At 60.4% G+C, this 23811-nt stretch overlaps 1 protein-coding gene across 5 annotated transcripts in view; it reads right to left on the bottom strand.

Annotated features, from left to right (window-relative positions):
- Nucleotides 1-23811, bottom strand: part of NTN1 (netrin 1) — a 186982-nt gene that overhangs the window by 2253 nt on the left and 160918 nt on the right. For all 5 annotated transcript variants that reach the window (XM_047833912.1, XM_047833913.1, XM_047833909.1 and 2 more), the window contains exon 6: nucleotides 14111-14185. In XM_047833912.1, the coding sequence (XP_047689868.1) occupies nucleotides 14111-14185 (75 nt within the window). The remainder of the gene's footprint in view (nucleotides 1-14110; nucleotides 14186-23811) is intronic.

Here is a 23811-nt window from a genome sequence, read left to right as displayed (position 1 = left end):
CAGTGTGAACTCCGAGGTGGGGTGGGGAGCCCTCCAGCCTGCAGAAGTGGCTGGGCCGTGTGTTTGACTGTGCAGACGGGGGTCACCGTGGCAACTGAGTGCCCCTCGGCTAAGCGACGGGGGAGCCAGCGTCCCTGAGAACCCCGGTTTCCTCTCCGTAGGACTGAGCTGAATACACAATGAGCCTCCCTCAGGATGCCACTGTTTCCCTGTGTGTGACTGCAGACCCCTGGCCCGTCCACGCTGGCCCCCGCCACCACCCCCCGCCAGCCGGGGGACCCTGGAGAACGCGGCTGTGATCCCAGGCACTGAGCGTCTGCTGGTGTTACAGGCTGAGCTGTGTCTCCCAGATTCATATGATGCAGTGCTAACCCCCACCCCCGTTTGTCGGAGAGGGATGGTGCTCGGAGACAAGGTCTTAACGGAGGTAATTAAGACAGAGTTATTGGGGGCGGGGGGACGGCTAATCCAGTATGACCGGTGTCCTCGTGAGGAGAGGAGATCAGGACACAGACGCACGAAGAGGGACCCCACGAGGACACAGTGGGAAGACGGCCGCCAGCCGGCCAAGGAGAGAGGCCTCAGGAGAGGCCAGGCCTGCAGACTCCCTGGATGTCTGGCTCCCGGCCTCCAGAACCGTGAGACGATACATTTCCGTTGTTTAAGCTCAGTCCGTGGTACTCGCTTCTGCAGCCCTGATGAGGGGTCCCAGCTGTGCTAAGGAGAGGCCGGAGAGAGCTGGCTGGACAAGGTCAGGCCTCGGGCTGGCCCTCCAGGCCCCCAGGGGCCCTTCTTTGTCCCCAGAGCTGCAACAATGCGGTCCTTCACGAAGCAGGAGACCCTGCCCCACCTCTCCTGGTCTGGAGTCTCCCTCCCCTCAAGGAATTCCCTGGAACCACGGGCAGGGCTTCCAAAGCGGCTGCCCACCCCACCCGTACTGGCCGGGCCTGAAGGGGATCTGCTTAGCACTGAGGACACAGCCCAAAGCGGGACCCAGCCCCGGACACCTTGCCGTCCCCGAGAATCCGGGGGCCAAAGCAGTGGACGTGGGTCCTCCTCCGACCCCAGTAGCTCCCTGGCCTTGCGGTGGGACGGCACGGGGCGGGGGCGGGGGAGGGTGGCGGGAGGATGCATGTGATTATGCTGGAAAACATCCACAGTTCCGCTGCCCTTGGCGACGCCTCCGCACATTACACAGCCCACCAAGTATGAGCCGCACACGCAGCGCACGGGCCAAGTCCCTGCAGCACATATACAGCTGAAAATATTCAAAATACACACTGAAACGGTGACCTCAGGCAGACCTGCTCCGCACGCCCGGGAGCGCACCAGGCACAGCCCAGCGCCAGGCCCACGGGCCCTGCTGGCCGGGAGCCCAGAAAGACTGGGGTCTCCCAGCACCCCCCCCCACCCGCCCCCGCCGAGGCACTGCCCCACCGGGACGCCAGGCACAGTGGCCAAGGGCAGCCCTGCCCGCCCAAGGACCTCGGTCCCTGAGGCTGTGCCCCTGATGCGCACATGACACTCACTCCCGGCCAATTAGCCTCAGCCCTCAGGACGCCTAAGCCCCCGCCGTCTGTGCACCGATGTCCTCAACTGACCTCAATGAGGACAGGATGGGGGGGGATCCGGTGAGGATCCCTCATCGTGCAGTCAGGAATGAGAGAGATGGGATTAGCCCCGGAAAGGCAGACCGTGAGATCAGTCTGGGACACTAAGAGGCGTGCTGGGACCAGCCGGCAGGAAGAGGGACCCAGCCACAAAGCCACAGTGGTCCTTCACGGAGGCAGATGCTGGCTGGGAGGGGGAGCCTAGCCCCCACGCTGCTGGTGCCTCGGGCCCCTCTGTAATTGATGTGGGGCCGCATCCCTGGGTCCACACCGCCAACGCCCTCCCTTACTCTGTGAGCTACACCCACAGAATGCGGGCTGAGGCTGGGCAACAGTTGCTAGTAAGCTGCTGTGCTCGTCGCTTGGAGCCCTGCTCTCCGCGCAGACAAAAGCAGGCATCGGGGTGTGGGACCCGGAGCCCGCGAGGCGGGATGGGTGAGGGCGGCTCTGGAAAGCCCAACCGAGCTGGGGCACCCGCGGGCTGCAGAGTGGAACAGATGCCCGTGGAAAAGCAAGGAGAGAGCTCACAGGGTCCGGGGAGCCGGGAGCTGGCCCCCCACGCCCCGGGCCTACAGGCCGGGCTGCAGTTTGTCTCCCGGCCTTGGAGTCCCGGAGTGCCCCACGTCTGCAGCCAGCAGCCGAGCTCCGTGAGCAAGGCCGCGAGCAAGGCGGGGCCGCGGCCACCCCAAGAGCAATGCTGGGGCTCACAGGAAGGACCTAGTAGCCACCGGGGCCGGGCTGTGATGACTGACTTCTCTTCTAATTCAAGCCTGTTGCTGGGCAGGCAGGGGCACGCACCTCCCCATCCCGTGACTCCAAGGGGCGAGAGGGGGACTGAGGGCCAGGCCGGGCCCCTTGGCCGGAGTCAGTAGTAATGGCCGTGGCCGGAGTCGAGCTGGTCTGGCCAAGGGGCGGGGGGCCAGCCCTGGGGGTCCTCTCGGCTGGGTGGGGGCATCCAGGCCGCGGTGCTGGCTGTCCACGTGTCCTTCTATAGGAGCAGACCTCGGCCGTCCTTCCCAGAGCTCCCCGACCTCCGCAGGGTCCCAACGCGAGGAGACTCTCAGGCCACCAGAAGCAATCTACGAAGTAGGACGCTCCAGGTCCTGTGCTTGGGTTCCTCCAAAGGGGGCCCCGCTGCCCTAGGGCAGGCAGCCTTGTTCGTCATCCCAAGCCTCGCTCCCCGGCTCCAGTCCTGGCCCAGGAGACTCACAGCCTGTCAGCTCTGGACCCTCGGAGGACCCGTCCTCCGGGCATAGCAGGAAGTAGCTCCAAGCTGACTTATGTCCCTGCTTGCAGGTTTGGGGGACCTCCTGCTGGCATTAAAGCTCCCTCCCGGCCTGGGCCAGGTTCTAGGAAAGCTCTTCCCTCAGCACAGGGCATATAGTAGTTGCTCATTCGTCTGCTGGGGGAAGGGCTCTGGGGGAGGGCTCCAGGGGAGGGGCTTTGGTGGAGGGCTCTGGGGGATGGGGCTTGGGGGGAGGGGCTCTGGTGGAGGGCTCTGGGGGATGGGGTTCCAGGGCAGGGGGCTCTGGGGGAGGGGCTCCAGGGGATGGGTCTGGGGGAGGGGCTCCGGGGGATGGAGCTTTGGTGGAGGGGCTCTGGGGGATGGGGTTCCAGGGCAGGGGGCTCTGGGGGATGGGGTTCCAGGGCAGGGGGCTCCGGGGGGAGGGGCTCCAGGGGAGGGGCTCCGGGGATGGGGCTCTGGGGGATGGGGCTCTGGGGGAGGGCGTCTGGGGGAAGGGCTCCGGGAGAGGGGTTCTGGGGCAGGGGTGCTGGGGGATGGGGCTCTGGGGGATGGGGCTCCGGGGGATGGGTCTCTGGGGGATGAGGCTCTGGGGGATGGGGCTCTGGGGGAGGGGCTCCGGGGGATGGAGCTTTGGTGGAGGGGCTCTGGGGGAGGGGGTTCCAGGGCACGGGGCTCTGGGGGAGGGGCTCCGGGGGATTGGACTTGGGGGAAGGGGCTCCGGGGGAGGGGCTCCGGGGATGGGGCTCTGGGGGATGGCCTCTGGGGGAAGGGCTCTGGGAGAGGGGTCCTGGGGCAGGGGCGCTGGGGGATGGGGCTCTGGGGGATGGGGCTCCGGGGGTTGGGGCTCTGGGGGAGAGGGCTGTCAGCCATATTTCTCTACCCACCAGCCTTGAGCCCTGGGACACCTCTGCGGGGAGGCTTCCTGCCGGCTGGAGGTCTCCTGGATTTATGGACTGCTCAGGGTGGGCCCCCAAGGGCGTCTCAGCAGCTGCCCCTCCCAGGGAGGCTTGGGTGGCCAGCCCCGGCCTCCCCCCCTCCCAGCCATACCTTCCTGTTGGGCCAGTCCAGCCAGGGAAGGCTTGTCACCCATCTGTCTCCGAGACAGCAGCCAGGACGAACGGGGGAGGACACTAACCCCACAGAAACCATTAAAACCATGCAGCCCCATAAATCTCCTGGTATAGAAAGTGTGTCATGAGCTGCAGCTGCTTTTATAAAATGCAGCTCTGACCACATGTTTCCCAGGCCCCCGTGAAGGTAAGAAGCAGCCAAGTACAGCCAAGTCCTGTTCTCGGAGATGCTGACCTGCCAGCGGGGGCCGGAGCAAGCATGCGGGGTCGGGGGCGCGGGGCATCTGGGCGGGCCGACGCACCCTCGATGAGGTGTCACCGCCTCCCCCATGAAATGAGGTGGAGAGCTGGAGGCTGGCTGTGGCCAGGGCAGGTCACCAGCCACAGCCACCCACAGGGGTCCTCAGGCTTCCCGGGGCTGCCCCCTCCTGCGGCATCCGCACATTGACGTGAAGGCTGCCTCGGTTTTCCCTGCCTGCCCTGGTGCTGAGGCTCCATTCTTGGGAGAGGAGAGGGGGTCAGGTGCCTGGGACCATCTGATTGCACAGGGGTCCCCGGAGGGGGAGGGAACGTCCGGAGATCTGGGAATCGGAGAGCCAAAATCTGGGAGCCCCGTTCCCTGGGAAGCGGTCCCAGTCTTGCCTGGCCATCTGCACCAACCCCCCCCCCCCCCACACACACACCCCACCCTCACAAGTGTGAAGGGGTCGGGAGACTGGCTGCCCTGTCTGGAGAGAGGCTCAGGCAGGAGAGTGGACCTGAGCCTGCCTGCTCGGTGGGGCCCCCTCTCCCAGGCAGGAGGAACCCCCCGTCCCCCATCCCCTACCCCTCACCCGCGGCGTGGCCACAGCTCCAGAGTCATCCGGAAGGATGGCCTCACACAGCCTTGGGAGACGCCCAACTCACCAAACGCACCTCCCAGCGCCCCCTGAGGGCAATGGTGAGGGGGGGCCTAGCGCTGGGAAACCCCCCCCCCCGAAAGGCCCGGCAGTGAGCACCGCCCCGGCCAGTGCGTCTGTGGGACCCTGGCCTCCGAAGCAGGGGAAGGCAAGAGGGCCGACCTCCCCTAATCTGGCCTCTGTCCAGGCCCCTCATCACCCCCTGGTCCCTCCGGGACCTGCGGCCTCCAGGACTCACAGAAAACTTGGCGCACAGGGTGCTTCTGGCCACAGACTGACAGCCGCCCCACAGTGGGGGTGTGGCCTATAAGGCCCCCCAACACAGCCCAGTTCCCCATTAAGCCCTCTGCCTCCAGCAAGCCCCTCCTCAAGAGCGGGAGCTCAAAGGGCAGCCCCCGCCCCCCACCCAGCTGGAGCCCTGGAGCGGGGCATCCAGCAATCACTGGGCCTGTCGTGCACTTGCACACCGGGCACCCTTGGCACACCACGCCGGGCTCCCGCTCCTAAGTCACCCCACGCCTGAAGGACGGAACCTGCTTCCCCAAGAAAACCGGAAGACGGGGCCTCGGGCCCTGAAACAGCAAGCAGGCAGGGCCCAGCACAACACCAGGGTCCCGGGGCTGCTCCCGAGCCGGCCAAGTTCGCCTCGGGGAGTCGAGCGGGCGTCTGTGAGCTTGGAAGGGTGTTCCCTGTCCCACGCCTCGCGTCCCGCAGCCGGCCCTCGGGGCTGGTGGCTGGTGGCTGGGGCCTGGCTCCACCTCCCATCCCGGCCGGGCCGTACACAGGCAGGTGCTGGAAGATGACAGGGCAGGCCTTGGGCAGGAAGCCCCAGGACGGTGACCGGCGTGCTGGGGACCTCAGTGCCAAAGGCACTAAGCCCAGCGGAGGGGCAGTGTCAGGACCACCAGAGCCACCCCGCGGCGGGGAAATGCCCAGCTGAGACGAACACTGGTTGCGGGAAATGCTCTGTGACCCTGGAGACAGGCCCCTGGTGACCAGAAGACGGGTCTACCCCTCGAGGGTGTCCCCGGCCCCAACGCGGCCCCAGCAATCCAGGCACCTTGGACAGATCCCTCCTCCCACCCCTCCGAGCCTCCGCATCCCCATCTGCATCTGTGAAATGGGAGGAGAGAGGAGACACCTTACATTAACCAGCCTTCCCCAGCCAGCCCTCCTTCCTAAAAACCGGTGCTCAGAGGAGAAGAGACTGTGAGAAGAGAAAACGGAAGGAAGCTCCAGGGAGGGCGAGACGCGGCTGGGAGCAGCCCCAGCCGCCCAGAGGCCCCTCTGGAGCTCAGCACCCTGCGGGCGGCTGCGGGGGCGGGGAGGGTAGTGCTGGGAGCCCAGAGCTGGGGACTCCCTGGGGATAGAGAGTCACCTTGCTGGGAAGGGCCGCAGGAGACCAGGCATTGCGGCACCCTGCGGGATCAGGGCCTCCTCTCAAGCTGTCCCTGGGGCCCGTGGGCCCTCCCTGCCCAACCTGGTGGTCACCCGCATTCCTCGACCTCCGCCTGCCTCACGCGGACCCCGCTCTGCATCTGGCCTCCATATGGGGCTGGCGCTCTGGGGGTGGGGAGGAGAGGAGGTCACATCTGGCTGGGGAAATCGGAGGATGCCCACGGGGCCAGTGACCCCCAGGGAAGGGTCAGTGAGCCTCTGAAACACCAGGCCACGTGCGGCCAGCATCTGTGTCCCGCTCCCTGGAACGGCGGGTGATGCCTTGGGGGCCGGAGTGGCGTCTCCCAGCCTCAGCCGGGGGCCCTGCCAACTGCCTGGCTCCCCAGGAAGCTCTCCCTTTGGGGATCAGCCCCCCGGGTGCTCCTCTAACACGTGTACCCACACCCAAGCCCCGAGATCACAGGACGTTGCAGACACAGGAACTCCGGTTCTAGGACGGGGTCGGTAACCCGTCCGGCTCTCTGAACTTCAAGGGTTTGACCCCGATCACGGGAACAGCTACTGAACTCAAGGTCGAGAAAAGGAAGGGGAAGGGGTGTAAAGAGACAGAGATGCCATCATTTGCTGAGGGGCCCCGTGTCGCTGGAACTGGTCAGGCAAACAGAAGCCCGAGGTGGGAGACTCGTCCCCGACCCCATCTGATTTCCAGCCTGAGCAGCTAGACCGGAGCCAGGCTCAGCCACAGTGTCCCCGGCGTCCCACCCCCAGCGTCCCCCCTACACACGCCTTCGTGGCCAGCTTGGGCGCCCCCCCACCCCATCACGGATCCGCCCGTGACCTCCCTCCCCGACACCGCCATGCCCATCACCGGCACCCCCTGCCCACCCCGCCGTGTCCATCACACCGGCTCCGTCATCTCCAACAGTCACCCCAACACCACTGTGACGCCTCCCGCTTGCTTCCCCGGGAGCGGAGAGTCAAGGATCCTGTGGGGAATCAGTTCTAGAGCCTTCGAAGGGACTGCTGCGCCCACTCCGGGCCGCCCAAGGCTCAGCGCCCCGGCAGCACAGGGGACAAACCTCTCGGGCTCTGGAGTCCCTGGCCTCCAGCATCTTACCTCGTTGCGACTCAGCGTATCAGGGCGGGGAATGAAATTCCCTCCGTCCCAGGTGTTCAGTGAGGACGGGAGAGGGGAGGTGTGAGGTGTCCCATCGGGGGCCTGGCGAGGCCGCTCCCCTCCTGGGCTTCCGTGTCCCCCGGGGGACCCAGGGCACACCTGGGGGTGCTGATGCCAGTCAGAGGCCCACTGAGGTCCCAGACCCTCTTCGGCCACGGGGCCCCCGAGAAAGCAGGAGTGCGGACAGGCACGCGCACGCGCACGACCCGAGAGCCTGGTCCCTCCCCACAGGTGCCAACGGTGTCCCCTTTGGAGCCGTACCTCAGAAGCCATCCTTGCGGGATCTCAGGAGGAATCCTGGACCCAAACCGTCTTGTGGGAAGCATTCTGATTTTTCCATCTGCTGGTGCCAAACGTCTTTCAACAAAGGGGGTGACTAATAAACACTTCTGGGAACGAATAATTTTTCCAAGAACTGGCAAAAGTGAGATGATCTCACCTTTCAGAATGTGAGCTGTCTGTCTCCCCCTCCCCCCCCCCCCGCCCCACTAGCCTCTCCCCTGCCTCCCCGGCCCCCACCCCTGCCCCCAGCCTGTTTCCACTTCTGTGCCCGACGCCTTTCTCCCTCTGCCCGGGAGCCTTGCTCTGCCCTGTGAGCGCCAGCTACCGGGGCTCCCTCCTCCAGGAAGCCCTCCTGGAGAACGGGCCACGCCCCGCTTGTGCCCACCTCAGGCTGGACGCTGCCCACACGTCCACCCTCCGTGCTCTCATCTGTGTGCCCGTCTCCCCTCCTCGACTGCAAGCTCCTTGAGGGCTGAGCCTGGGTCTCTTCCCCGTTAAGCTCAGTGCCCAGGACAGGACAGGGCACGCAGGAGGTGCTCGGTGGGTGTGCAAAGAGGGGACGGTGGCGGGACTTCCTGGGCTGCGGTGAGCACACGTACGCACGGGAGCCTTCTCGCACACACACCACGCTGTCAGAGGAGCGCACATACTCTCGCACACACGGTCGCACAGGCACTCGCGCGAGCAAACCCACATGCTGTCACACACGCACCCTTTCACGTGCACACTCATACATGCCTGCTCACATGCACCGTGCGCTCACACCGATGTGCACACGCATATGAGCACACCCACGCACGCTATCACACATACACTCACACACGCGCACACGCGGGGATACACGTGCACGTGCGCATATACGGTCATACTTGCACACCTACACACCCACATGCTGTCACACACTCATGCGTGCACTCACAGGAGCCCACTCACACACATGCCCACACTCACACTCACACACACACACACAAGCATACACGCACATGCTCAGTCGCACGAGCACACCCACAATGCTATCGCACATGTACTCACGTGTGCACACTCACAGGCTGTCACACACACTTTTGCACACATGTATGCCCACTCGCACCACACATGCACACCGACATGTGTGATCACATGAGCACACACGCTCACACACTATCACATAAACAGCCACAAAGCTCTCACGCAAACACACACGTGTCCACCCACAGGAAAACACACCCACATGCTGTCACACGGGTGCACTTGTACTTGCCACTTGCACACCCACATGCTGTCACACACTCGTGTGCACTCACAGAAGCACACTCACACATGCCCACACACGCCTGCACACATGCACACCCGCATACACGCACGGTCACACGAGCACACCTGCACACACACACCCTCACGTGCACACTCACATGCCGTCTCGCGTGCACACTCACCCACGGTGTCATACGAGCACGCTCACACCGTCACATGCACACTCACAGTCCCGCGTGCACTCGCACACACGGCGTCACACATGCCCACACACGCACTGTCACAGTGCACACACATGCTGTCCCACGTGCGCACACACGGTGTCACGCGAGCACGCTCACACAAAGGCCCGTCCCACCCGCGCTGGGTGGGGCTGGGTGGTCCCGGGGACCCGGCAGGGATGCCAAGACACCGGACGATAACGGAAACTGTCTTCTGCGAACCGAACCACCGTCCCTCACCGAGCCGCGCGCTGGCGCCTTCTCAAGCATTTGCAAGGTGAGCCGGATCCCCCCAGAGGGCGGCAGAGGGCTGGGGTGGCCCAGGAGAGGTGGGCGGAGGTGACCCCTGCCCCGAGGAGATGGCACCTGGCGCAGCGGGCCGCCATCTGGTCTCATCTAGAAGGGCGTCATGTCCCCCTGACGACACCTGCATCTGACAGACTTGGAGCCTGAGGCCCAGGCTGCCGAGACTCCTGTCCAAAGTCCCCCAGCAAGTCGGGAACCGGTGCCTCCGGATCCCGGGCGGGTGCCCCCTTCCGTGCCCGGATGTGAGGGGCGTGGCTGGCGGACTCAGCCCCGAGGCCCGACCCGACCCCACGCCTTCTCGCTTTTCGCGGCGCCCACCCCAGCCCTACCCACGTGGGGCCCCCTCGTGTCAGGAACCGGCCCGAGAAGACACAGGGCAGGGCCGGCACAGCCCAAGCCAGCCACTGATCATTTCTCACCGCCCTGCTCCCCCCCCTCACCCCCCCCCCCCCCCGCCCTCTGTCCGCTGCCCAGGTCAGCGGGGTCCCAGATCCACGACCTCTGGCACGAAGAAGGGGGTCTGGGGCCTGCTGGTCACCTGGCGGGGGCGGCAAACCCGAGGTACTAATTAGCAGCTTCTGGAACACCCCGTGCGCTGGCTGGAAGCGAAGGAAACGCGTTTTCTAATTGGCTCCCTGCCGGGTGTCAGTCCGAGAGGACGCGGCCCCTCCGAGGCCCGCTCCCCAGTCCTCCCCGGCCCCCGCGGCTGCTCTGCTGGCCTCACCTAGCCGCCCATCCCAGGCCGGGTCCCTCCTGCTCCTCGTGACCCCGGGCTGGCCCAGGTCTGCCCCGGGTAGGGGAGGGATGCCCCCCACTCGCACTTTATCCGGGGCTCTACGGTCCCAGCAGAATACAAGGAAGATTCTCTACAGAAGTCCTGCGATCCAATCACGAGACCTACCCACAGCCTCAGAGCACCCGTGCGCCCCCTGCACCCACCCCTGTGGGCACCACTCACTGCTTCCGGAACAAGCCTCTCCCCGACGGCCTGACGCCCACCCTGCTGGGCTCTTGGAGACCCTCCCCCTGCAATTCCGTCTCCTGACACACCTTTGTCCTGCCTGCTGCCTGACCACGCAGGCCTGGATGCTAAGCTGGGGTGGGGACTGCTCCCCAGCTTTTAGGTGACCCCAAGGGAATCAGGGTCAGTCTTGGGGACCAGAAGCCCTCCAGGATCTTTGGGGAACAGGAGGGGACAGTGCCAGTCCGGGCCTCGAGCCAACAGGCTCTGGGGAACGGTCAGGAGGACGTAAAGGCAGGCGGCACGACAGCGTCAGAGCTCGTCGGCTCCCCGAGGGGACGCCCCACTTCTCTCCTGCCTCTGCTGCCCCTCAGATGTCACCCAGCGGCAGAACCGCGGGTCCCCGGGCAGCGAGTGTGGGGCAGGAGCTGGGGTGGCCTCCGTGAAGTCTTGCGAGGGTGGGCCCGCTGGGCTGTTCCTCACCCCTCCCGGCCTTGGGGCAGGACCCGGGTGAGGCTAAAGGTGATTCGAGAGCGGCTGCCCAGGGCAGGCCATTGTGGACCGAGCAGGACAGGCCTCCGTGGGCAAGACACCCGCCAGCTGGGTGACACGAGGGGACTGAAGCCAGCCGCCTTTGACACCGCTGCTCTCGGATGATCCATGAGGAGCCAGGGGCTGGCAGGAAGGCGAGGGCCGGGCGGAGGGGTGGGGGGCGGATGGCAGAAGGAATCCCACCTTCCACACCCCCCAGAAAAGATGTCCCTGCCGCCCGGGTGCCACGGCAGGTGCGGGGCTTCTGGAGTGGGGGGTGGGGCCCTCTGGGTTTAGAAAAAGAGGCTGTGTGGCCTGCCTGCTGGTAGGGGACAGGAGACCACTGAGGGGGACCAGGGTCCCTTGGAACATCACAGGTCAGGGAGGCAGAATCCAACATAGTAAGAAGAGAACAAAATGGGGCCGAGTCACATAAAACCAGGTGGAAAACAGGAGCTGCCCCGGGAATGTTTTTAAAAAGTCTAATTGTTCTTCCTTTACTTTGCGGCGAGAACAGGGGCTGTGGGCCAACACCTCACGGGACCGCCTGGCCCTTCCCTTCCTCCCTGTCCAGTTCTGGGCAGGTGCGGGGGCACAAGGCTCTTCTCTATGACCCCGGGCTCTCTGGGCCTGCGGAGATAGCCCGTGCTTGTCCCCAAGCCTGGGAACACGACGGAACCCTTGGGCCTTCCGGCCTGAGGCCTCATCCTTCAGAAGAGTGCCTGGAACCCAGCAGAGGCAGGATGCTTCTGGTGGAGAGGACGCAACATTACCCGGGGCCCCTCCTTGTGGTCATCACCAGGGCTCAGAGACGACTCAGGGCCCAGATCCTTTACCTTTAAACCATCTCAAAGTCTGTTATTTTCTGGTGGAAGGCAGACGTTCCTGCGGGCACTGTCGAGGGGCTTTGGGGAAGGTACTGTGGGCCCCAGAAGGGTCTGGAACGGGGATCCCCACGGCCTGATCACGTCTGAGCCAGGCGGCCTGAGTCACTGGGATCATGCTCTGGGCTCCAGTGTGGGGTGTGCACGCGTGTGCGTGTGGGCGTGTGGACAGACGCTCTCTCGGAGGAAAATGAGCAACTTTTACGAGTTCTCAAAATTCCTTTGGGTTCCTCGGGCCTCCTTGTTCATTCGTTATGCTAAAAGGTCCCGACCACCATCCTTATCAAAGAAGAAAAAAACCACAAAAACGTGTTTGGTTCAAATGGCCGACCCAGGTTAAGACCCAGGTAAGACCCAGGTAAGACCCGGCTGGACGCCCTTGGGTCGGGGAGGGACAGACCAAGGTTCTCTCCCACCTGCTCTGCTCCCTTCCTCCCCTCCCCTCCTGCCCAACTGCCTGCCGACCAGCAGACGACACCCCTCCCGGGGAGCCCGTCAGGCACCCGGCCCTGTGCTGGCTGCTTGTAGACACAGCCAGCAGGTGCACGGCCTTCATGCTGCACACAAGGAAACGGAGGCTCAGAGAAGCAAGTGACGCGTCCCGGGTTCTACGGAAGGATTGGGGGCAGACCTGGGAAGCTGCACAGACATGAGAAGCCAGAGCAGGGCTGGGGGCCGGGGGGACAGGGCTGCCGAGGCCTCGGATGGGGAACTCGCCTCTGAGAGGCCGACTGCGGAGGGACAGACGGGACTGGGCAACACCCAGCGGGAGCGGGGAGGCGGCGCACGGGGGTGGGCAGGGTGGACCGTCCGTGCAGGAGGAGGCGGCCCAGCCCCCGTCCAAATCGGCAGGGCCCACCAGCCTGGGGGGAGGCCCGGACGGTGGAAGCCACACCGGGCCCGGGTTCAGGACCCCTCGGTCCCGCATCCAGGTGGCAGTGACCTCCCGGCCGGGTGACGGGGGCCTCGGCTGCCCACACGGATGCCCGGCTCTCCGCACAGGGGCCTTCCCCAGCTGTGCCCGCAGATGCTCCTGGGACTTCTGTCCACCGGGCCGGCTCTGAAGTGCCCCCCAGCTCACTGTGCACATCTGCCCGGGGGCCCTGGGGGCTTCCTCACCTCCCGCGGCCTCCCCGACTGCTTCCCACCCACCGTGACCGCAGTCAGGCCTTGCCCCTGCATCACGTGATGTCTGGCCAGCGCAGGCCCCCAGCCAGCACAGACGCTCAGGTAGCGGAAACCACAAACCCGGCTCCCGACCACAGGGAGAGGGGGTGCGGGGAGCATGGCCTGGAGTGAGTGACGGGCTGAGTCGCCCCTTCCCGCCAAAAGGGGCCTGACGGCTCGAGTGACAGGGCACCTGCACGGGGCTCCCGGGGCCGCCAGCCCCAAAGCTCCCGGCTGCAAAACCCCTTTGGTGACCCCCACAGCTGCGTTCAAAGTTCAGGTACATCAGAATTGTCAGCACGCCCTTTAAATGCAGATTCCCAGGTCCATCTCAGCCCTGCAGGGTCGACCTCTGGAAGGAAGAGGCTTCAGAAATACGAGTTTTAGGGGCACCTGGGTGGCTCCGTCGGCTCAGCGTCAAGACTCTTGATCTCGGCTCAGGTCACGCTCTCACGGTTCATGAGTTCAAGCCCCACATTGGGCTCTGTGCTGACAGTGCACAGCCTGCTTTGGATTCTCTCTCTCTCCCTCTCTCTCTGACCCTGCCCCACTCTCTCTCTCTCTCTCTCTCTCTCTCTCTCTCTCTCTCTCAAAATAAATAAATAAAAATATAATTTAAAAAAAAAGGAATATGAGTTTTAAACCCTTGGAGCTCCCACCGCCTTTCCTGAAGAACCCCACTTTGAGCACCGGAGGGAGACTCAAGTTGGAAGCCCATAGAATGGATGAGGGCACCGAAAACCAGAGAGGTAGAGCGACTAGTCTGAGGCCACACAGCAGCCCCCCCTTCCCCATCTCCGGGACAGAGTGAAGACCAGAGGCCAGACTGGGCCTCCCAGCCGCAGGGGAGCCCCACTGGCCCGGATGCCAGATTCTCCTCCCTGCCAGGGAGAGAACCCAGCCCTCGCACCCCGCGGCCCCTCCCGCCCCACGGCCCCTTGCCTCCGAGGACCCAAGTGGAAGAGGTGACAAGCCCGTTGGGCGTGGGATGCCACCAGCCGGGCCCCTGGCCGGTCACAGGGACTCCACAACCAGCACGCAGCCTGGACCACGTGCAACCGAGCCCCACTCCCGGCTGGTCACGTGGCCCCGCTGTCCCCGCCAGACAAGGGGACTCACGCTCACCATAGTCCTTTCTGCAGTACTTTTTCATGTTAATCTTCAGCTTCCCTTTCGAGGCCTTGCAGTAGGAATCGCAGTCTGCAGGGGAGGGAGAGCACAGACAAAACCTAATTAGGCTGGCAATGAATAGGCTGCAGGCCGAGTGGGAGGCCTGCCTCCCCAGATACCCAGAGGCCTGTGATACCCTCGGGCCGAGCGGGCGGCCATTCAGGGCAGGCCTGGCCTTCTGAAGAGGCGCCTGGGACAAAGGCCCCCCCCCCCCCCCCCCGGCCGACCCACCCCCCTGGGGCCTGACGAATCCCTCCTCCGCTGCCCGCAGCCCCCCTCGGCCTCCGTGAGGGATGCGGGGGGCTCTCGTATTGTGCCACCCAGGGCTTCTGAGCGCCACACAGATTCCCCCCACCCGGTTCTTCAGACACAACTGGAGCCTGATTAAAGCCGATAGAGGCCTCATTGTCACCCCGTGCCCTGGGCCTGTGTCAGGCGCTGGCTTTCATGGCGCAGGGCCTCTGGCTGGGGTCAGACCCCAACAAAAGAGGTCACGGAGGAAATTAGCAGCCCATGAAGCATTAGAAAGCCCCTTTGGTGTCCACTCTACTGGAGTGTGCAAATAGAATGTTCCACGAAGAAGAGTTCAGTTCTAATGGGCCCTACTGCTGAGAGCCAGGGCTGCTGGGCCTGCGTCCGCCGGGTATCACTTCGGGGGCTTCCCGGAGCCGGAGCGCGAGCCAGGCGCGACGTGCGGGGCCCCGGGGCCTGCCGAGATCCAGCCTGCTTCCCCGGGGGGCGGCCTCTGTCCACCCGAAGCAAACCTCCAGCCTCGGCCCAACCACGCCCTCTCCCCCACCAGCTCTTCCCGCTCCGGTGATGCGATTCCTTTGCTGGGTCCGTGTGTGATGTGACACCCTCATTAGCGCGATGGCCAGCCCAGCCCAGAGGGGCCCTAGAAGTCGCCCCGGCCCGCCCTGCACCACCGCCCGACGGGTCTCGCTCAGTTCTTTGATACGTGGGTGATACTCCCTTCCGGCAGATAAGAAACCCGGGACTACCTGCCCGGTGCATCTTGGAGAGCCGGTGCCCCGGCTGGGCCTCAGACGCAGATCTGAGATGCTGCTCGATTACTGCACTAGGTTATGCCGAGCAGTGTCTCTGCAAACCAACGGATTCCCTCAAAAGTGGGCCGTTACGCTCAGAGCTGGGGACGCACACACCGCTGGTGGGGAAGCGGGCTGGGGGCTTGGACGGCCCAGCCTGGTCTAGGAGCAGACACAGCATCGGGCAGTGGATGTGAGCTGGGCACGTGTCCTGGTGACGGGCGAGGAGAAGGGGCTACAAAGGTCACATACACACAAAGAGGTGACCGCCCCAGGAACAGGTGCCATCCCTCACTCTGCAGAGGGGAACACCAAGGCCAAGGTGGGGGTGAGCAATGATTTGTGTGGGGGCACAGGACAAAGCGAGAGCAGCAAATCAGGCCTCCCAGTGCATCTGCCCCCCTGCCCCCATCATGGCTCCGATAGGCAGAAGAGAATATTCAGAGATTTCCCGAAATTTCCTGAGATTTCGCTAAAGTCAGCCCCTGGCCCCATGGGAGGTCGATGCCTCCTTCCAAGTTCTGGAATTCACTGACTGGTGCCTCGGTTGAAGGAAAAACAGCTCCATCCCACTGCCTTGAGGACCATGGGCCTGGCAGCCCCCTGCCCCCTCCTGAAACAACTTCCTGGGGCACCTGGTTGGGTACCAGTCTCAGGAAATGGGGGAGAAAAGCAGCCCCTCCTCCTGCTGCCCTGCGGTCTGAGCCCTTGGACCTGAGCCCTCGCCCACACGCTGGGAGGCCCCACCCACCCCCAGGAGGCCCCGCCCACCTGCCAGGAGGCCCCCCCCCCCCCACCGGCCAGAAGGCACCTGTCAGGATGCCCCGCCCACTCTCCAGGAGGCCCCCCCCCCCTTAACCGGCCAGAGGGCACCTGTCAGGATGCTCCGCCCACTCTCCAGGAGGCCCCGCCCACCTGCCAGGAGGCCCCGCCCAGGAGCACCAGCGGCCCTAAGGGCTGGCTGGCTGGTGACCGCAGCAGGGGCCTCTCGGGACGCAGGATCTGGGCTGTCCAGACACAGCAGCCTGCATTCTGTGGCCAAGCCCGAGAGGTCAATGTGAGGTGATGGTGGCCCGAACGCACACATCAGTGGCACTGGCACCATGACCACCACAGCGCGCTTCACCCGTGGGAACGGCTGCTCTTGGCCACATCTCCGCCAGCTCAGGGACAGATGACGCTCACAGCAAAGCCACCACTGCGTCTGAACCCGGGTTGTGCGTAAGTCCTTGCGGTCCTGAGCGGGCTGGCTCGAGTCCCTCCCTGCCGTCTCCACTGAGGGAAGCGAATTGGAATACGAGCAGGGCTGGGTGACGTTATTCCTGGGGCAGCCTTGAATCCACTCTCGTCGCTTCCTTATTATTTTTACGAAGGTCGAACATCGTTGGCCCGCGTCAGGACTTGCATTCCAGTCTGCAGGAAATGCCCCACACCCTGCCTCCCCGGCACCAGGGCCAGACACACCCCCTCCGTCTCAGCCCGGGGCACACAGCCCAGGCAGTCAGTGCTAGTCCCACCTGAAAGCCAGGAAGGTTCCAGAGCATCCGCCACAAGTCAGCCCGGCACTGTGGGGCTGGAGGGACGGTGGCTGGACCCCGTGACACCTTCGGCCCTGGCACCCTCCTTTCCCTCCTCCTTCCGGGGCCAAGAATCCACCTGGCACAGAAACCGTCTTAGAACGTGTGGCGTGCATCCCTGCCTAGTGAGACCCTGCTTGACAAAGCCTCGGTGGGTCCCCGTGACTATCGAGACCCAGCACCTCAATGGCAGCCCCTCAACATTACCAACGAGGCACGAGGTGTGAGCCTTCGGCCCTGACAATTAGCCGCCTTTTAGAGATGAGGCAGTCTGGCTGGAAAACTCCTGCTAGTCACACCCCGGTGGTTCCCCACCCGGGGCCCTAGGGGATGGAATTACCCAGAAGCTTTAAGAAACACTGATGTCTGAGTCCCACTCCCAAGACGTGCTGATTTCACTGGTTTAGGGGGCATGTCCCGATTTTAAGTTTTTATTTATTTATTTATTTATTTATTTAGAGCGAGCGAGCAGGGGAGGAGCAGAGAGAGAAGGAGAAAGAGAAGAATCCCAAGCAGGCTCCTAGCTGTCAATGCAGAGCCGGATGCGGGGCTTGAACTCATGACCTGTGAGATCGTGACCGGAGCTGAAATCAAGAGTCGGGTGCTTAGCCAACGAAGCCACCTAGGTGCCCCTTCATGTCCTGAGTTTTAATTTTTTTAATGTTTATTTTATTTTTGAGAGAGACAGAGAGACAGAGCATGAGTGGGAGAAGGATAGAGAGAGAGAGACGGAGACACAGAATCCAAAGTAGGCTCCAGGCTCCGGGCTGTCAGCACAGCCCCCGACGTGGGGCTCGAACCCACGAACCATGAGATCATGACCTGAGCTGAAGTCGGACACGTAACTGACTGAACCACCCAGGTGCCCCTGTCCTGATTTTTTAAGTTCCCCAGGTGAGTCTGATGCGCGGCCAGGGTCCTAGGAGTCACTCCTGGAACTAACTATAGGTGTGGAAGGTAGGGCCAGGGTGCCCAGGGCACCCAGACTGGCAGAGGAAGGGCCCAGAGACGTGGTTGTTGACTCAAAGTGGAGGGCGCTCACGTAGAGCGCCTGCCCTTACCAGGCACTGGTAAGCATTTACAGTTGTATCTGTTTTCACTTTGGTGTGTGAGTTGTGGGGTGAGAGCAGGGGTCCTATGTCTTTCCTTCTGGTCCACCAGAAACACCTCTTTTTTTTTTTAATTTTTAAAAAATTTATTATTTTTGAGAGAGAGAGAATATGCACGTGTGAGCAGGGAAGGGGGAGACAGAGAATCTGAAGCGGGCCCCCTGCTGTCGTCAGCATAGAGCCTGACATGGGGCTCGAACTCACGAACCGCGAGATCACGACCTGAGCTGAAGCCAGACGCTTAACCGACTGGGCCACCCCAGTGCCCCCATCAGAAACACTTCTTAGGTCAGTGTGCCCATTGTCAAAAAACGTTCCCTATCCCCTTCAGAGTTGCCGGTTCCGATTTGGTTGTGGGCTAGGAATGCAAAGACCAAGACCGTTAGAAGTGTGCAGAAAACACGGGTCACCCGGCTTCGAATGAGGGAAACGGAAACACTCTCCTTTGGGTAAAGTGAATAACGCCCGGAACACGGACACCATGGCAGCTCTCTGGCTGCTTGTGCACTCTTTGTTTGGGTTGTATTCCAGAGAACTGAGGTCACTGGACAAGTGGTCCCTGGATAGGGAAAATGTGCCTGCACTTCCTTCTTTGATCAGATGCACACACAGCTAAGGAGCCTGCTGCGGGACGGACAAGCCACAGCTTTTACACGACGCAGTCCCGACTCCTTCAAAATGGCACATCTACTGGGCAGCTCCCGTGGAGCCTCTCTCCTTGTTTTGTTCCAAAATAGCTGTAAAGACGATGGGGGGGGGGGGGGGGGAGAAGAAATTCACGCTAACGCCAAAAACTAAACTGATAGATGACCCAATGTTGGAATCTGGGAGCAATCTTTATTAATTAAAGGCAGATGGTGGTCAAACAAGCAAAACCTGTCCCAGGTTTTACCTCGAGACGCAGCCTTTTGTCTGATGAACAGAAAAGATCTTGAAAAAAAGAGAGGACACAGAGGCAAAACCACCAGAAAACAAAGGGGCAGGAAGTGGGTGGGGGCATCGGCGGTGGTTCCCTCCTCCAGGGAGAGGATTCTTTTTTTTTTTTTTTTTTTAATGTTTTATACATTTTTGAGAGAGAGTGCGCACGCGCGCGGCTGAGGGGCAGGGAGAGAGAGGGAGAGAGAATCCCAACCAGACTCCACACTGTCAGTGCAGAGCCCCATGTGGAGCTCGAACTCATGATCCGTGAGATCACGACTGGACCCAAAGTCAAGAGTGGGATGACCAACCGACTGAGCCGCCCAGGCACCTCTGAACTTGCATTTTTTTTTTAATTTTTGTTTTCAACGTTTATTTATTTTTGGGACAGAGAGAGACAGAGCATGAACGGGGGTGGGGGGCAGAGAGAGAGGGAGACACAGAATCAGAAACAGGCTCCAGGCTCCGAGCCGTCAGCCCAGAGCCCGACGCGGGGCTCGAACTCCCGGACCGCGAGATCGCGACCTGGCTGAAGTCGGACGCTTAACCGACGGCGCCACCCGGGCGCCCCTGAACTTGCATTTTTATCAAGATCACTAGTGCAGAGAATGAGGAGACCAGGCAGTGCAGACAGAAGGAGACCATCTCTGCAGAGCAAAAGTGAATTGAGGGAAAATGCTGGTAGGACCCGGGGAGCAGGGAGGGAGCTGCACGCATTCCCCCTGCCATCCAGCGTGGAGCTGAGATGAGAATCCGTCTGTCACGCCAGTAGAGGGATCTGCAAATTTTTCCTTTTTGCAAAGTGCCAAACAGCAAATATCTTCGGCTTTGCAGGCCATACGGTCTCTCTCACACGTATTCAAACTCTGTCACCACGGCTTGAAAACAGACACAGATGACATGTAACTGAATGGGCATGGCAGGCTAAAAAAGATCTAAAAAGGCACCACCTCTATGCAATTGGACAAGAAAGCCGTAAGGGAAGACCACTTGAGCTGAAGAGACTGTACCATACAATAGTACACAGAGTGTGACACAGGAGAGAAAGAACTGGGAAAACCAAAACCAAAGCCAAAACCTAAAAACTCAGGAGCACCGTTAAAACCCACTTTGGCGGTTGGTGAGATCGAGTCCCATGTCGGACTCTGTGCTGATGGCACGGAGCCTGCTTCGGATTCTCCCTCTCCTTCTCTCTGCTGTGCTCCCCTGCTTGTGCTCTCTCTCTCAATAAATAAACAAACAAACAAACATAAAAAACCCTCCTTTGGAAGCAGGAAAAAGAAATGATACTGGAGAAACCTGATTCAGACACAGAGAGAATAAACTGGAGAGACACTCGTGAATTCTAGAGGAAAAGGATAAAGACACAGAAACCACAAAAGAGAAAGTGGTAAGGATATAAGAGAGACAGTGGAGGGGGAGACAATGCAGCAGAAGTCAAGTGGAACAGAAACAAGAATCAAAGATTGGGCTCTTGAGCTAAAGGCAGACCTACATACACACAGGGAGAAGGTTCATGGATGTTTTGGAAAAACACCAAGGAAAAGACACCAACACTCAGACATGTCTCTGCACGACATACAAAATACCAGGATGAGAGAAAAATCTATATGGATGAAAAATCAACAAAAAGAAGCCGGCCAGATGACCATGGAACAATGCTCATAGGAGGAGGGAAAAGTCTGTTGGTCTAGGATTTTTATACCCAGCTAGACTGTCTCATATGTGTGTGCACACCGCAAAGAACAGAAGGCGTTCTTCAGTGTGAAAGATCCCAGACAATATTCCAATCATGTATCCTTTTTTGAGGGAGATACTCAAGAATGTTTTCCAAACAACCATGAAATGAATCAAAAGTAAGAGTTTAAGAGGGGGAAGTCTTGGTGAGCCTTGATGAGATTCTACAGTATGAATGCGCCGGTGATGGGCTCTGAAACCAGCCCTTGTGGACATTTCATATTTGGTTCTAAAACTGAAGGCAAATATCAAAATAATTAAAAAAATTTTTTTAATGGTTATTATTTATTTTTGAGAGAGAGAGACCGAGTGCAAGCAGGGGAGAGGCTGGGACAGAGGGAGACACAGAATCCAAAGCAGGCTCTAGGCTCTGAGCTGTTAGCACAGAACTGGATGTGGGGCTTGAACTCACAAACTACAAGATCATGACCTGAGCCAAAGTCAGATGCTTAACCAACTGAGGCACCCAGGCACCCCTCAAAATAATTTTTAAATTTTTGAAAGAGAACATCAGGGAATGAGTATATCTAAGGACATATACGTATGAATAACGATAAAACGTAGCCTGAAATTTTAGATCATATTAACAAAGACTAAGCAGTAGAATGGGGTGGGGATACAATTCTTAGTCTTAAGTAGGTAAAAATTAAGAGATGCTGTTTCATGTTTGACTCTAACAAATAAAAGCCATTAGATCAAACAGTGCTTTCAAAAAACTCAAAGGCAACCACAAAACACCAGAGAATACGGGACATATGTTATAGGTAATATGGGGGCGCCTGTCTGGTGAGGTCAGTAGAGCATGTGACTTTTTTTTTAATTTATTTTGAGAAAGAGAGAGACCAAGCAGGGGAGGGTCAGAGAGAGAGGGAGAGAGAATCCCAAGCAGGCGCTGCACTGTCAATGCAGAGCCCGATGAGGAGCTCAATTTTACGAACGATGAGACCGTGACCTAAGCTGAAATCAAGAGTTGGACGTTTAACCAACCGAACCACCCGGGTGTACCAAGCACGAGGCTCTTGATCTCATGGTTGTGAGTTCGAGCACCACATCGGGTGCAGAGATTACTTAAAAAAAATTTTTTTTAATAATTATAGGAGGGGGGGGGCAGAAAGAGAGAGTCCCAAGCAGGCTCTGCACCATCAGCACAGAGAGAGATGAGGGGCTCGAACTCCCAAACCATGAGATTCTGACCTGAGCTGAAATCAAAAGTCAGTCACTCAACTGACTGAGCCACCCAGGCACCCCTGAAGCAGTTTGTTTTCAAAGCTTACAACACTGAAAGAAGAAGCTGTAAGCTTCTTTACGGAAGTTACGTTCATCACGAAGTAACAAAGAAGTTCGCCCAGTAATAAAAATGGAGAGAATGTTCTGTGTGGAATAATATCTTATTGAAATATATTAACAAAAAGGTATTAGCAACACACAAAGGAACGGACAGACACATAAGCAGTAAAAGGATGCTAAATTAATTCCAAAAGAGCTGGAAATGTACAGGCCACATTTCCCAACCGCATCGTAATAAACAGGATTTATTCTTAAACAGAAAACAATGAAAACAAATGCACTCGATTCTAGAAGTTAGAAAGTGAGCAAAACAACATCTGAAGGGAGCTGGGGGAAAAGATTAACAACAGAAGTAGAAAGCAGGGGGACAGAATAGCAGAAAAACTCACAAGATGCAAACACTCCCAAGAAATGACTCTCAGGAAAGCCCCCGAACCAATAAACTCCAGCAAAAAACAAAAACAACAAAAAACAAAACAAACAAACAAAAACCCAAAACAACAACAACAACAACAATAAACCAAGCAAACGAAGACCAGACAAAACACTGTCAGGTCTAATTATGAATTAAGAGAGAAACCTCAGGGGCGCCTGGGTGGCGCAGTCGGTTAAGCGTCTGACTTCAGCCAGGTCACGATCTCGCGGTCCGTGAGTTCGAGCTCGAGGTCCGTGAGTTCGAGCCCCGCGTCAGGCTCTGGGCTGATGGCTCGGAGCCTGGAGCCTATTTCCGATTCTGTGTCTCCCTCTCTCTCTGCCCCTCCCCCGTTCATGCTCTGTCTCTCTCTGTCCCAAAAATAAAGAAACGTTGAAAAAAAAAAATTTAAAAAAAAAAAAAAGAAGAGAGAACTCATCTTCAGAAAACCCTGGATCCGATGCTACTTGATCTGGGGCAGAAACACAGAAAAAGGTGGAAATTGGTGAGCAGGACTGTGTGGAAGTCCCTAAAATCGATCATTTTTCAACTCAAAAAAAAAAAAAAAAGGGGGAAAGCAGTGTCCTACTCTTCGACGCTGAAATAAAAACCAGCAGGGGCGCGTGCACCCACAGACCCTGCAGACCAGCTGACTGATCTCATTCAGCAGCCAACCCCGCGTTTTGTGCCCGGCACAAATGACTCTCAGGAAAGAGGGTCCCATCCTCGCCGGACCAGTGGCCGGGCCCCCGGGCGTCTCCGCACAGGAGCAGAGAGTGAGGGGTGGGCCCCCGCTCTCTCGGGGGACGCCCCGGGGCTCGAACTGAGGGTACGGATCAGTACAGTGAGATCCGCAGGGGCCCCTACGCCAGGGTCACCTGCCAGTCCGATCCTCCTCCCCGGAAAGACGGGGACGGCCAGGGACGGACGCGGGGACCGGAGAGAGCCGCCGAGGCCCGGAGGCTGCCGTCTGCAGCTCGCAGCAGGCCCATCCTGGCCGGCTGGCGTCCTGGCTCCTCCTGGGAGCAGCCGACCTCCCTTTTATTCCCCCCACCTGCTCCCCGGACCAGCCCACAGCCAAGAGCCAAGAGGGGGCCCTACAGGCCCAATCCCAGCGGCTGAGCCGCTCCCGTCCTCTCCCACCACCTCGGGTAGCTCGCCCCTCTGGTCTGCCTCCGGTGCCCCAGGTGCCAAAAATCCTGCTGGGCAGGCCTGCTCGCCAGATCGAGGCTCATCTCCGAGCATATGGCAGGCGGGGCCCAGCGTCCCCCGGTTGGAACCAGGGGCACTGCATCTGGCACCTCCCTCGGAGCAGGGCGGGGAGCTGGCCAAGGTCTCGCTCTGAGCAGCACCCCTGCCTCTCTGCTTTTGGGCTGTCAGGCTCGGGAAGGCGGGGGTGACGAGCAAGGGACACCAGCCACCGCGGTCCATCCCCAGGCTGAGACCTGCAGGGCTGGGTGAGCTGCTGGGCGCAGGGGAGGGGGCTCCTGGTCCCCCCCCACCCCCCCTCCACCGCCACCTGGCCAGGGTGGAAAAGTTCAGGGGGCAGGGCTAGGAGGGACACCTGGCT

The sequence above is a fragment of the Prionailurus viverrinus genome, chromosome E1, assembly GCF_022837055.1.
Source record: "Prionailurus viverrinus isolate Anna chromosome E1, UM_Priviv_1.0, whole genome shotgun sequence".
In the NCBI taxonomy this organism is placed as follows: Eukaryota; Metazoa; Chordata; class Mammalia; order Carnivora; family Felidae; genus Prionailurus; species Prionailurus viverrinus.
The sequence above is the reverse complement of the archived record's forward strand: the minus strand, read 5'-3'. Positions and strand labels throughout refer to the sequence as shown.